The sequence below is a fragment of the Chanos chanos genome, chromosome 2 (genome assembly GCF_902362185.1).
Source record: "Chanos chanos chromosome 2, fChaCha1.1, whole genome shotgun sequence".
Taxonomy (NCBI): Eukaryota; Metazoa; Chordata; class Actinopteri; order Gonorynchiformes; family Chanidae; genus Chanos; species Chanos chanos.
Window position 1 is genome coordinate 50,214,625 of NC_044496.1, and position 14,511 is coordinate 50,229,135.

General features: G+C 38.0%; 1 protein-coding gene across 7 annotated transcripts in view; it reads left to right on the plus strand.

Moving 5' to 3' along the window:
• Positions 1-8,353: 8,353 nt before the first annotated feature.
• The window catches only part of LOC115830226 (transcription factor COE3), a 90,416-nt gene continuing 84,258 nt past the window's right edge, over positions 8,354-14,511 (plus strand). For all 7 annotated transcript variants that reach the window (XM_030794324.1, XM_030794325.1, XM_030794331.1 and 4 more), the window contains exon 1: positions 8,354-8,487. In XM_030794324.1, coding sequence (XP_030650184.1) covers positions 8,354-8,487 — 134 coding nt within the window. The remainder of the gene's footprint in view (positions 8,488-14,511) is intronic.

Sequence of the window (14,511 nt, forward strand, 5' to 3'; positions counted from 1 at the left end):
TGTTCCGAAAACATCTGGGTACTGAGTGAACAAAGTACATGCTAACATTTTTCTGACATATGTGATATGTACCAAGGATAGCCCAAACATCTTTCATCAGGGGGAGGGAAAAAAAAACATTTAAAGGGATGGGACTAAATCATAACTTGAATGGATTAACTAACTGCCTTTCTGAGTTTTCTCTGCTTCTCTTCTGTCTTTTTATGACAGGTTACAAATGTCACCCTTGTCTTCAAGAAACCCCTGGCACATTCTTGCTCTACCAGGTCTTTTGGGTGACCTGCCAGGAATAGGCAATTTATCTGTCCAAATCAGTTTTGATATATTAAGTGCCTGAAAAGGTTCTGCAGACCATGCTCACCTTATGTGTTTGAATGCAAATCTTGTCTGTCTTCAAAGTTCATCAAGGTCATTCACTTTCAGAATGACATGTTTGGAAAATATATAATTCAGTTTACCTTGGTGAGCCTAACTGAAGACTGCAACAAACATTGGAGGGTGTAACATACCATGCTTTTGGTTTCACTGTCTCTCTCCGATAAGAATCATGATGTGGGAGTTTCACTCAAACCGTCTACAGAGCGTCAATAAGAACGGGTAAAAGCTAGTCCACCTCCTGAAGCGTTAACATACTAACAGGTGTACAGAGAACAGAGAAACTTAAGATGTCAGTGTATGTTCGTCTCTTTGTTGTCGTGACCATCACTGGTAAGTATCAGATTGTATGTATATTTGTTTCCACCACAACATAAAACATATACTTTCACATTTGTCTGTGTGCACTTAGAAAACAATGTTACGGGAGTGCGTTTTGTAATGTACTAAAAAGATAAACATTGTTACTTCATAAACAAAATGTATAGTATATTGTGCTACTGCTAGTGCATGTTGCTTAAATATATTCATGTAGCTGATTTGAAGTTCAGTTGAAAACAGTTTTGTTTTCCTATAAACAGCTATGGTCACAAATGAAAGTGAAACAAGTGTCCTCCCAGTAAATGAGATCCAAGGTAATGACGGTAACTTTTTTTAATGTTCTTTGAATTTTTTATCTTATCAGTGATGTGTTGTGATGTGACTATGATCTGCTGATAGTTTTTGGAAGTGTAGCAGTAACTAAACTGAAGACAAATAAAACTAAAAAGGACCATTTAGTTGGTGTATAAGATATTAAAGAAGTAGACCTTCAGTTTTGGCCTGATGTGAGCCTCCTTCTGTGATGGGCAGAGTGGAGCCAAGGAGACTGGTTACACTGGATCAGATCATTTGCTCAATTCATAGTATATGTATGTGTGTGTGTGTCTGTGTGTGTGTGTATATATATATATATATATATATATATATATATATGTGTGTGTGTGTGTGTGTGTGTGTGTGTGTGTGTGTGTATATATATATATATATATATATATGTGTGTGTGTGTGTGTGTGTGTGTATATATGTATATGTATATATGTATGTATGTATGTATATATATAACAGTTTCACATAACACATATCTCTGTTTATTAGTTTAGTTTTAGTTTATTTCATGTTAACAGTCTGTACATTTACAAAGATTAAAAGAGAAAGATTTAAGATTTAACCCTGTTGTGGAGAATAATTCTGAGAGTAGCATTATTGTGAATTTTACAGATTGCATCGCGAAAGAATTTGCTGCAGCTGAGAAAAGGAAATGTTTCACTGAAGGTAACAGGTCCAATGTGTTAATAAATAATTTAGAGGAGAACAACAACAACAATGACAATAACAATAACAACAATAACGGTTGTAACTGTTTTAAAAATCAAAATTGAGTCCATCTGAACATTTGCAGTCATGAAAGCTTAAAATTCTTTGTCAGAGTGCCGACGTTCAAAAACAAAAGATTCCATCGTCCCATGTCTGAAGCTGGGGTATGATCTAATCTACCAAGACTCATGTAAGTTATTCGGTATTCTCAGGGATTGCTTTTGTCAGCTACCTCTCACATGAACACATATAAGACTGTTTCCCTAACACATGGCACCATGATGAGTTTAACATGCACAGCTTTTTCACAGCAATACATTCATATCTCTCAAGCAACACAGATGTACTGATTTTCCATTATGAAAACGGGGTCTTATTTGTAATTCCAATAAAAATGTTTTGTTTAAAATTTGAACTCTTTAAACTGTTAATACCATTTTTTCTCTCATAGCCTACAACCAGAGGGGTGACTATGATATCATGCGTAAGTTCATATCTTGCTTTCTCTGTTTACACCCAAGAATCTCAGCTAAGGACCTGGGGGGTATTCCAGAGGGCAGGTTTAGTGAAAAGCGAGTAGTAAACCTCCTAATAGAAGAGTCCTGTGGCTTTGTTTTTTTGTTTTACTAGGAGAATGAAGCCATAGGGCTCTTCTATTAGGACATTTACTACTAACTCTTGAGTTTTCACTAAACCTGCTTTCTGGAATACCCCCCTGGAAGTGACACTGCAGTTGGTCTGTGAATTAACCTTGGGAAAATAAAACAATAAATCTGCTTGTTCGTTATGATTTGACTATAAACTATTTTGCTCACATTATTGGGCATATTTCTATTTTGCCTTTCTCTCCTGTGCACGTACAGTAAGTTCACCCTTTTTGACATATGAGCTCATGTTTACATTCACACTCTGATGGTTTTTCTAATACATTTTGTCTCCATAATGATCTAAAACTCACTGAAAACATACTTCATAAACTTAAGATTTACCATGCCACTAAAGGTTGTAAAATGTTTTCACACCACGTTCCTAAACAAATATTAAAGTCATTTGAAAAATCCTAGATGTATGTCTAGCACATACAAAGTGTCCTACATTGGCTGTTGGAGTAACAGCTCAGTAGAGAAGGGCTTCACCATAGGAGCACTGCTGGTTCAAATTCTCTTTCCGCCTAGGCGAAGTTCACTCAGGCTGCAGGGAATCTATTACTGACTTCAGCACATTAGCAAAAGAACCAGTGTGTCTAAAGCTGATACTTGGGATATTCATTCTCACAGATGGAGGGATAAAGCAGTGTCTTTTTTTATTAACTTGTAGGCAAGGATGCAAATCTGTTTTCATCCCATCTACCCAAAAAGGTTGTGCGTTTATATACGTGTGCATCAGTTATGAAAAATGCAAATATTGGTCTTCTGAAATAATATGTCAGAAAAACTGTGTAAATGTTTGTCTTGTGAACAGGTAAGCACCATAATAGGCCAAGATGCATGAAAAAGTTTTTATTTTTATGCTTGAGAGTCTATGATGAATTTGGGAATTTTCTACAAATAAGACCATGATGTCAAATTAGCATTAAAGTGCAGTTGCCATCATTGTGCCAGCAGCATTTTTCCATTTCACAATGAAGTAAATCACTTTTGAGGTCTTCCTTCCTTTATTTATTTATTTATTTGTTTGTTTGTTTGTTTGTTTGTTTGTTTATTTATTTAAATTTACAGTTGTTGAATGCTTGGGCAATGGCAGTGCCAGTTAAATCTATTGAAGTAATAGCGAGTGACTGTTTGTTTCAATCCATATCAACAGTAACAATAGGTTCACCTGTTCTCTCTGTGTCCACCCCTCTGTCCCTGTGTTCCCTCCACAGGCCGTGCTCATTGTGCGATTGATCAGTGTGCCAACGGAATAATGAACTATAAAGGTGATGATGGATGGTCAGGTGAGGAACAGACTTCCAGTCCAAAAGTGATCTTTTTAGCTACCTTGCATTAAGTGCAGAACTGATCAATTGCATTACGTCACAAAATGCTGTATTGCAAAGCGCACAATTTTACTGACATTTAAAAGCTAGTAGATTGGTGTCTGATTTGAAATGGTAGCGTATAATGTGTAAGTGTAAAATGATGACCTCTATAAATTTTCTCAACTGTCTGTTTTGTGATGTGCACAGGGTTCAGTGGTTCACTCCAGGCTTGCCTCCTTGAAACAAAGCGCTGTGTTCAACCCCAGAAAGATGAATTTTGAACACAGAAGTGTACAGCTGGACATCATAGCATAGCAGACTGCGCACATGCTCTTTGATTTTTATTTGGCTAAGGCTTTTCTGTGCTCTCTGAGTCTATGAATAAATCTGTTGTCTGTATTCGCTACATGCATTTTCTCTGAACACTAGATGGCGGTGTTCCCCTTTGAAAAGCAAAAAAAAAAATTTGAAGCAGAGATAAGACGAGATATAGTTGTGATTGTCGACAAAACGATACAGTAAAATCACTCGGAGTAATTTTCGCTTGTACCTTTTTGTGTTGGACTGTAAAGTTCTTCTGTTAGTTCAATATTTTGGTTGCTATTTTGCTTAATCATTTTTCTATCGCATTTAATGAAAATGATGAAGAATATTTACGGATGTGATGTATGTGCAGGCCACATCCAGTGGAAAACACTATGTAACCTTGTCTAAGTTGTGTTTGAAATAACAGCTTTCGTACTGGTAGTGTATCACCTGCCAAAAGGAGTTCACAACTCAATAAAAAAAAAAAGATTTGTTTACCAGTGATTAAGTAACCACTTTGCTTATCAGTCATTATGCCTAAACAAATCAACTGGATTGTTCTTTGCGTTTTACCTACTAATATAACCGAGTGAACACAAGGTACCAGCAAGTAGCCCAAATCTTAACCCGTCAGTTCGTCTGATCCAAAACTGACTACAGATATACAGTTCATTAAGATTGGAAAATTGGAAAACTAAACTGAACATCTTCAATTACTTTCGATTTTCACATGATTTCTTGAACAACTCGTTATTTAGTAAAACTGCTATAAAAATTGACAAATGTCTCTTTATGCAGTTTTTATGTTGACCGGTAGATGGAAGCAGTTTCGCACTGACAGGTGAAGTTACTGAAAAAATACGAATAATCACAGTTCAAATGCTTTTTAACACGAGAATGTTGTAGAGGAGAATGTACACCTCAAAAAGACATGGGATTAAGGAAAACACACCAGACAATGAATGATATTCGCAAGTTTATATGTTCTTGTCGAACCAAATATTTTACAAACAAATGCCAAGTAATCTATCCTATTTTTTAACGTAAAGTGTAGGCTAAAGGATTTTGGTTTTGTAGTATAGCCTACTTCCTTATTTTAGCTGTGACCCACAACACTTTGTTACCGCGGTATAGGCAATATACACATTGATAAAAGCATGTCAGTAGAGCACATAGTCGCCAAATTCACTACCTGGCGCATGGTAACCAGATATTTGTTCAGATGGCCAATATGTTTAGGTTACTATATTACTTTGTTGAATGTGAAGGTTGAAATGGTGTCTACAACGCGACTGAGTAACTGAGAACTGAGTTTTTCATCAGTCGGCGTATTTTTTTTTTTTCTTAAATCACTTTTACGCAGGGAATCACTTCTGTCATCTTCTGAGACAAATTGTGAAACAAGCTGTCTCGACTTTTAGCGCAGGGGTTATTCGTTCATTCCTTCCTATGTAGACTACATAGCATAGCCTAAAATCCATAATAATAAAAAAATAGTAAATTGTTTAGTCCAGAGCCCAGTATTTGGTTCACTTTCTGTGACAGTCAAATTACAAAAAGAACGAAAAAATCACAGTTTAGGTAAGAACTCCCCGTGGCCTTCACAAGCACTTTGCAGATGCTTAACATAAATCGGTAAACAGAAGAGCCAGTCTGCCGCAGACATATATGTGACAATTTTTAAAAGATCACCCCTCAAATAAAGGTGTTTTCCTCAGATATACAAACATGGTGGCGTAACTTTATGAGAAAAGGCTTAGCTTGCACTGGAACTGCTGTACTTTGGACACTGCAGTCAGTTTGAAAGAACTGTTTAATTTAGACGTTGTACTTCGATGTTATGCTCAACCATGCTTATAATGTCCTTTTAGAATATGGATAAATGGTGTGTCAGTCCCTCGCAAAACAGTCTATGCTAATGAAGCGACCATTGGGTGCGTTGTAACATGATTATTAAACGTGACTGTCTTTCAAAACTGCTGTGGACATAGCTTGTAAGAATGTCTTTCAGGACATTACTGTTTGTCATCGAGCTGTCCAAACGTTTGCGCGCGTGTTCAGTGCTTTGAGTGCGAAGTGAATCTCTCTCCTCTCTCTAGAGACCTCACTGACATTGGTGAGAAAAAACAAAGCTAATCCTGTACAAAAGGAGAGAGAATGTCAGTAATATTTTCTTGTCATATTTATTTAAAAACAAATAGTCGTCATCAGCTATAACAGCACAGCAGATAGCTCAAATAATAATAATAATAATAATAATAATATTAATAATAATAATAATAATAATAATGGGCTCATAATAATTGGTCACTCACATAGAAATTAATTTAAGCATTTTAAAGCTCTTCAAATATCATAATTTGCTTCTAAATCCAAATGCTTACAGGCGTGCATATCGAAATTAAGACTCGACCAATAGAAATTTAATTTAATTTAACATTCTGAGACACGTAACTTTAAAAAAAACAACATCTGACCGCTGAATGAGTGATACAGAAAGTTGGCGTTTTATCCATTCACTTCTATATAAAATTACGCATCATTAAAAAAAAAACCCTCACACGATCGATTTTCAAACGGGGTTTTGATCCCTCGGGAGCATTTTCGGGCTCTGAACTCAAGAGGGCTATGTTTGATTAATATTTAATTCGAATTGCTTTTGGAGGAATTCTAATTAACACAAAACTAGTTGGCCGTTGGATGGAACCGTATCAAAATCTAAGAAAAAAAAAAAAAAGATGTCCATACAGATGCATAGTTCTAATACTGAAAAACGGTGCGGGCAGGAAAATTAATGATAATAATGATAATAATAAAAATAATAATAATAGTAGTTTTTATTGTAGCTGCTTAAAAATCAGCAAGTACACCAGTCATGTGTGTCATTATTGATGATGATGATGACGGTGATCATGATGATAGAGAGGAGGAGGAGGATGAAATTTTAGGATACTTTGAAAATTTTCATTTTTCGCTGTATCGAAAAATAAAGGCCAATTGCAAAACACATACGACACATTGCAAATTTACATTTATGCGGAAAAATTAAATAAAAAACAACGGTTTTGTCCAATTAACTACATATGCACGGCTAATTGTCACAGAGGGTCTATCCCTTCATCATGCCTATCACAGTTAAGCATATTGACTACGTGAGTATTAAAAGTGGTCTGTGTCCTAAAGGCAACTGTGATTTTTTTCTGTCCTGAACTAAACTGGCGGGTCATTCTTGGGCTTTTGAGCAGATTAACTACACTACCAACAAATATACGTTGACCAGTTGTTGGCTTGCCAAAACCCATCTACACTGTACCCACGACACACCTCGAGTAATTCAGCGCGATTTCCTTAAATGAGCTGTCACTACACCACACAACTTTCTTTAACCGAAAATGACAGGAAAAGTGCTACAGCCTATATTTTTGGCTTTAACCATGCTGAAATATGATACTTTACGCACAAAACCCACTTCGCATAAGAGTAACAAACAAGTAAGGGACAATCCATGTGGAAAGTGATAAAATGTTGTACAATTCTGTTTTCCTATATGTCCAAATATTCACAACCACTATTATGTCTGTAGCATGGCAGGTCGAAATGTTTTTTGCGGTGAATTTTAAAAATGACGTAGAGGATGACTCTCACCAATGAGAGTCGAGAACAGCGATTGACATTTAAATGATTTTTCCTTTTAAGGGCAAGTCTCCGCCCTTGTCAGGTCCATGCTTGTCCCCCCAGAGAGCACGAGAGCCTCCGAACCCGAGAGAAGGTGCGCTCCGCTGGGACAGAGGAAGCATAAAGAGACGGGGAGGGAGGGAATGATATTTCTTGCTACCCAATCCCCCTTTTCCCCAGGGAGAGCAAGCCTTCCCTGGTCCATCCCTCCCTCTTGTTTGGTAATCATTTCATTTTACTCCTTTTTGAAGCAGTCGCCCGTTTTATCCCACTTTTCATTTCACAATCCCGCGCGCGTATGTTCTCCTTCTTCTGAGCAAGTTCGGTATCTCCCCTCTTTCTCCCCGCGACAAGAAGGTCTTCTTGATCCCGGCTGATCGTTTTCCTTTGAGATGCTTCACAGTTCTAACTCTTGCTTTCTCTCCACCCTCTTTTAACTAGAGACCGGTTAATCTAGAGTGAACTGAACTTGGTTTGGAATCTAAAATAAAGAGGAACACCCAAAGGGATACGGCGCACGTCTTTGGATAAGGACCGCTATCGCTTTCCCTTGTTGCACTTTGGGGAAGATTTTTTCCCTTTCACTTGGTTTTTGTTAATCCAGGTGGCCTTGTTTTGAGTGTGCAGGAGGATTATTCTACTCAAGCTGGTGCAAAGAGAGATCCCAGAAGGCTATTTTCATGTTCTCCATCCAGGACAGTCTCCCACGGGGAGCCTTGACCATGAAAGAAGAACCTCTCACAAGCGGCATGACGCCGGTCCGCTCGTGGATGCAGAGTGCGGGGATACTAGATGCCAATACAGCAGCGCAAAGGTAAATACCAACAAACCAAACCAGCAAGTTTCCGTAATTCCAAGGGTAATACGCAGCGAACTTACCGTAGTATTCTTCCTAGTAACGCAAACAATGACCGTACAGAGCGTGGCTACGCGTTAACAGACGTGCTGGTCTCAGTGTTAGTTCCCGTCGAATGGTTAACCTTAAAAGAAACAAAATAAATGTTTGTGCAAAGGCACATATAAGAGTCACACGATTATTCATATGCTTTAACTCTAGAGTGCTCGAATGAAGTGTGAAACATAAAAATATCAGGCGATGTGAGCTCTGCGGTCTCTACTGTACTGTAGCCTAACGGAATTACACAGCCTTGCAAAGTAGCCCAAATGGCTGCGCGTTGACTATGTCAAAAGTCTTCAAACACAATTTTAATGCATTCTCCATCCTCTCTACTTGAGTCGCACAATCGCTTGACCTAATTGATGTCTAATCCACTGCTGGACAACTGATAGGCAAGTTCTGGGATCTTGTTTCATTTTGTCCAAGGAGAGGAATGTCGCTCCGTGAACATTTGTCTTAGATTTACTGCGAAAATACTGACTCTGATTTTCGCCCCAAACTTTACATTTGTGAGGGATTAAGGCGGTTTGTGGAATAAGAACGAGTACGAAATTCGCCCCATTACTAAACAATGTGTTTTCTGTTGGCTAGTCACATTGTTTTACAAACTAACTGTAGCATAGTTGTAAATGTTTGTGTAGGTAGGCTACGTGATCCGATGTATTGCCACAGCAGAAAAAATCCACATTGACAGAATTTTAAAATTACTGCGGCTGGTTTGACCATAAAGTTACTTTTCTCTACGAGGAACTCACAACCAAAGGGAGAAATGTGTATGGCCGTAACGCGGAATTACGGATATAAATATTGCACTCTGAACTAAACTGAACAAGCGACTAAAGTAAATCAGATTCAATCCCCCTCGTGGTTTGAAATAAAGTAACAACACCCATAACTTAAAAAACGATGAAGTTAAATTTCTCTAAACAGTGCAATATCTCAAAACGTGTTGTCCATTAGTTTTCTTACCAAATTCTTACGAGCCAAAGAAGAAATTTAATTTGAGAACAACAACAACAAAAAGTTTTTAAATAGCTCTCAGCCCTCTAGCTGGAGGATACATACGCAGAGCAACAAACCCACAGAAGTATTTCTTTCACATGAATGTGTAAGGGAAGTAAAACATCATTCTCTCGAGTGCCTGTCCAGAGAGACCGTGGCTGCATTCGCGCGAGCTATTTCCTCTCCGCATCTGAGCTATTAGCTTTCGCCATCCCTCAAGATGAAGGTACATACAAATGACCGATAATGACTTAGAAATCCTATTCTTATTTACCCAAATACTTCTATATATATGCGAAGGAAAATTAACAGAATAACCATAATGAAGACCCATTTGAAAGAATAGAATAAAATACTATAGTATGGCACTTAGTACTAGACTATAATACTTTATAAAGCCCCCAAACTGTCAGATCTCCTTACACGCTCAAAGAAAGATTGATTTGGAGCATAAGTAAATGCCGTTTGTTAGTTGTTCCTTCTTTGAGAGAGAGAGAGAGAGAGAGAGAAAGAGAGAGGGAGAGAGAGAGAGGGAGAGAGAGAGAGAGAGAGAGAGCAGTGTTGTGTCTCATATTGATTATCAACGAGACTATTGTTTAAGCAGTGGGCAGGTTACAGAGAAATGTAATCTTAAGTGTACACAATGTTCATCACAAATTCAAGTTAAATTTTAACGTATCAACCGTTATGTTTTCATGAAAACTGGCTTAGTCGAAAATGTATTTGAAATGTTCGGCTTACTACAGAAAACAAACACCTGTTCCCGTCTTTGTAGTCTTCAAACAATTATGGCGTGAATGCAAGCCAACGAGAGGTTCTCTTATTACAGGTGATCCACATTACCTGTATTAGCAGCCTGTATGGATACACATAGTTACACACTGGTCGTGTAAATATAAAGAATGAATAACCTGCACTGCATTGGCGAGAAAATAACGGCTTTTGAAGTTGGTGTTTGACTGTTATGATTTCCGTGACAGTGTGTATAATTGTGTAACCTAAGGTCATTTACAGCAAACGTCGGGAAAGTTACAAAATGAGTGACTTAAAGCTGATTCCGCAGCTTATGGAAAGGGATCGAACACTTTATAAACCCTGGCAGATGAGTAACGTCTCTTGATTCGTATATACAGGCCTACACTTTTCAGACTTAATCATATTAATTTATCCCTTACTCAGGCAGTTCAAGTTTGAGCGTAATTAGCGAGCCCGATTACCTGGTGTGAAGCTTTGAGGAGGATATGGTCTTTGTAGCCTAACTCTCAGCATTAAATTCGACAGCATATGTCCCCAGTTTACAGTGTTCGTCGTGTAGGCCAATCTTGCCTGTTTGTTTGGACATAGTTGTGCAAAAAAAACCAAAAAAACTAAACCAACATATCTCGTTAGTTATAGTAAAAATATAATCTCTAAATGTCCATACAAAGAAACTGCCACGATTATTTGTCTGAATGAACCAGACATTGTTAATGGCAATTCCAGTGTGAAACATCTTCAGAGTTTTCAAATTTGATGTAGTCTTGTAAGTATAGAAAATATAGCAATATATACAATCTATCACAACTATGACTTGTTGTTGCTCTGTTCGCATTCGCTTTAAGTCTGTGGAAGACGCTTTCTTTCTAATCCTTAAAGCGATCACAGTAGTTCGAATGTCATTGATTTGAGCTGTGTCCGTTGGTTAATGTTGTAGTCAATGATTGGATCAGACTGGAAAGGAAGTCTCTTCTGCAAGTTATTACAGAAGTTGAACAACAAGTTTAATATTTAAAAAACGTTTTGCATTTTAATAACACAGTCTTATTCCACATTACATCATCTCTAAGTCACTTCTGACAATGTGGCGCTGTCCAACATAGAACATAGTACACAGATCAGCACAATGTAATAACTTAAGGTCTGAGTTGGATTCCCCAAACAAATGATTTTACTTGAAACATAGAAACCTGTTTATCGTTCTTTAGATGAATAGCTTTCCTGACTTAATGTGTGTTCAAACACAGCAGTACTCATTCTCTCTCTCTTTCTCTCTCTCTCTCCCTCTCTCTCTTTCTTTCTCTCTGTCTCTCTCTCTTTGAATGTATGTAGGTGTAAGTGTTCATGCGTAGTAAAAAAAAATAGACTTATACATGAACATATGTATTTATATAATTACAAATTTATGAAATCTTACATAGATTTTAATTTTGGTAAATTCATGTTGCCCATTTACAATATTATTTTTGCATTTTTCTCTGAGATGGTTTTACATGTCTAATATGTAAGTCATTTTAGAATTCTCTTTACACAGGGACACCATAGTTATTTTACTAACAAGACAAAGAGGCATCAGTATCATGTCAAACATCCATGCTTTTGCATTGTTTCATGAAGCACAGAAGAAAGGAGCAGATTTATCATATATTACCATTAACAATGAACTGACAATAAATTCACATTTTTAGTGAAGTGAAACTACATCGTCTTAAATGACGTAGTTGCCAAATATGTCAAGGGCTTCTCGAAATGTTACTGTCACCATCAAAGTCCAAAAATTGCTATGCTCTCATTGTCGACACTGACATGCTGTGTTTTTAATACTGAATGTGATGAGTGTGAGACAACGTATGCGTGTACAGTTCAGTCCTGTACATACGACTGGTAGTGAGTATGCAGTATGTAGGGAACCCTGTACGCGAGGCTGCAGTTCTGGGTGAGGATGCCATTTGGATGACGTACATCCAATCTGTCCAGCGATACATGACATACAATTTAGGATCATTCAGTAGTTTTGGTGCTCATTCACAAAGCGCACTTTTAAATGGAGGTCAGGATTTGCTTGAGTGTAGTCACCTCGGTTTAGCTCTGCAGATGCACCATACATTGGGATCAGAAGGAAGCAGTAAAATTCTGACTCATATTGTGTTGAACCCAAGAGTCTTGTTGGGTGAAAGATAGTGGATATAGTTGGTTGAATAGATTTTCTGATAGCTAGGCTACTCTTAGCCCAGGGTGAGTGAGTAGGCTGCACAGCTGGGGAACAGATTTCGTTTGACCCCTCACAGTTCCCGTACCCTGACACTGTAAAACCTGGCAAAGTGAATTATGTCGCCTCTGTTTTGTCCACTGGGGGGGGGGGGGGGCTTAATGAAGTCCAGACCCCCAGGCTTTGAGGACGAGTGAGAGCAAGCGTCCCGTCCAGTATGAGAAAGAGACGGAGATGAACTGTTGAGACCAAGTCTGCATCCAAATCTAAATCCAACAATGACCCATTACTCTTACTTAAAATGGAAGTTTTTTTTTTTTTAATACTAGAGGTTTTGTGGATAGATTTAAAGTAGATGTAATTCATGTGGTAATATTTTGTTCAGTGTGTAATGGTGACTAAAAAGTTCTAAACAACCATAATTGTAGAACATAGGCACTGGATAAACACTATGTTTGGACAAGATACAATCATGTTCTCTTCACATGCCCATTTAAATTTCAGGGAAAGAGCTGAGGAGATTTAATTGATTTTGATGTCTTACAGTACACCACTGCTCATGCCTAGTCCAGAGAAGGCTGAAGAGTCAATCAAGTCCTATTATAATCAGTTCTTTCCTAAAAATTGATATAAGACGGAACAATCTCCCTTGTTGAGGTGCCGTAAAAAAAACACCTTTCTCTGATAAGATATGATAACTACTTATGGTGGGTGTACAAAATATCATATGCGCACGAAGGTACTTCATTAGCTGACTATATCCCTGTACTTCATATGTTTTACAATATTTTCAGCACAAACATCTAGTTTGCAACCCAGAAACACACCTGACACTGCTGACCCAATCTGAAACTGTTACATTTCAACGGCGCCTCAAGTGGAATGCGAGTGAGGGAAACAAGTGTTTCTCTACAGCTGCCCCAAAACGTGCAAACGATTAGCGCTGTGCTGTGAGGCCGCCTCATTTATGACCCCATTAGAAGTGTACAGGTGACCAGCTAATGGTTTCAGCTGTAGGCCGCTAATGATATTTGGAAATGTCCGCGTGCTAGTTGGGGCAGGCGGGGTACTGCTTTGATTTGCAGTGTGCTTGGACAAACAGGTGCGCTCATTCTGAAAACTTCAGCAAACATGTTACAAGTAGAACACTCGTAAAACACCGTCGCAGAGGCAAAAACACATTTGAACAGTATATTCAGAGTTCAAATTTATGATAGCTAACATACCCCCAGTAATGAATTACTTTCTGAAACGTCATACGGGCAGTCAGATGGGACATAGAAAGCGTATGTTAATTATGAGTTAAAATGCGAACAACTCTTATGGGTATGAAGCGATCTTGTGTGTATCTCTTCTATGTCACGTTTGTAATATGCTATTGTGAATAATATCTGCTCATAATTTGCCACACCAGCTCCAGGAAACATCTTAGCAAAATGGTTTACTTGTCTTACTGCAATTACAAACAAATTACACATTAGCTTGGAGCATTGAGCACTGGCTGGTAATAGACTTTTATGCTTAGAATCAGTGTATTACATTTCCAAGAAGCTGTAAAGCCCGACAGCCCTGTTAGCTCTATGTGTGTGCGCATGTGTATGTGTGTATGTGTGTGTATCAGTGTGTGCTCTGAAATGTTTCTATATGTCCTTACATCTACTCTAAATGTTTCTGTGTTTCTGAATGTGTGTGTATGTCCATATGAATTTGTGTGTGCACAAGTGTATTTGAGAGAGAGAGAGAGAGAGAGAGAGAGAGAGAGAGAGAGAGAGAGTGTTAAATACAACGGTTTGTAAGAGGGCTTTCTCACCCCGTCAGGATGTTTTTTTGTGTGTGAAAAACTACTATTACTTAAAATTCTACCGTATCTGAAAATAAGTAGAAGTGTGTGTGTGTGTGTGTGTGTGTGTGTGTGTGAGTGTGTGTGTGTGGGTGTGTGTGTGTGTGTGTGGGTGAAGAAAGACGCAAGATTA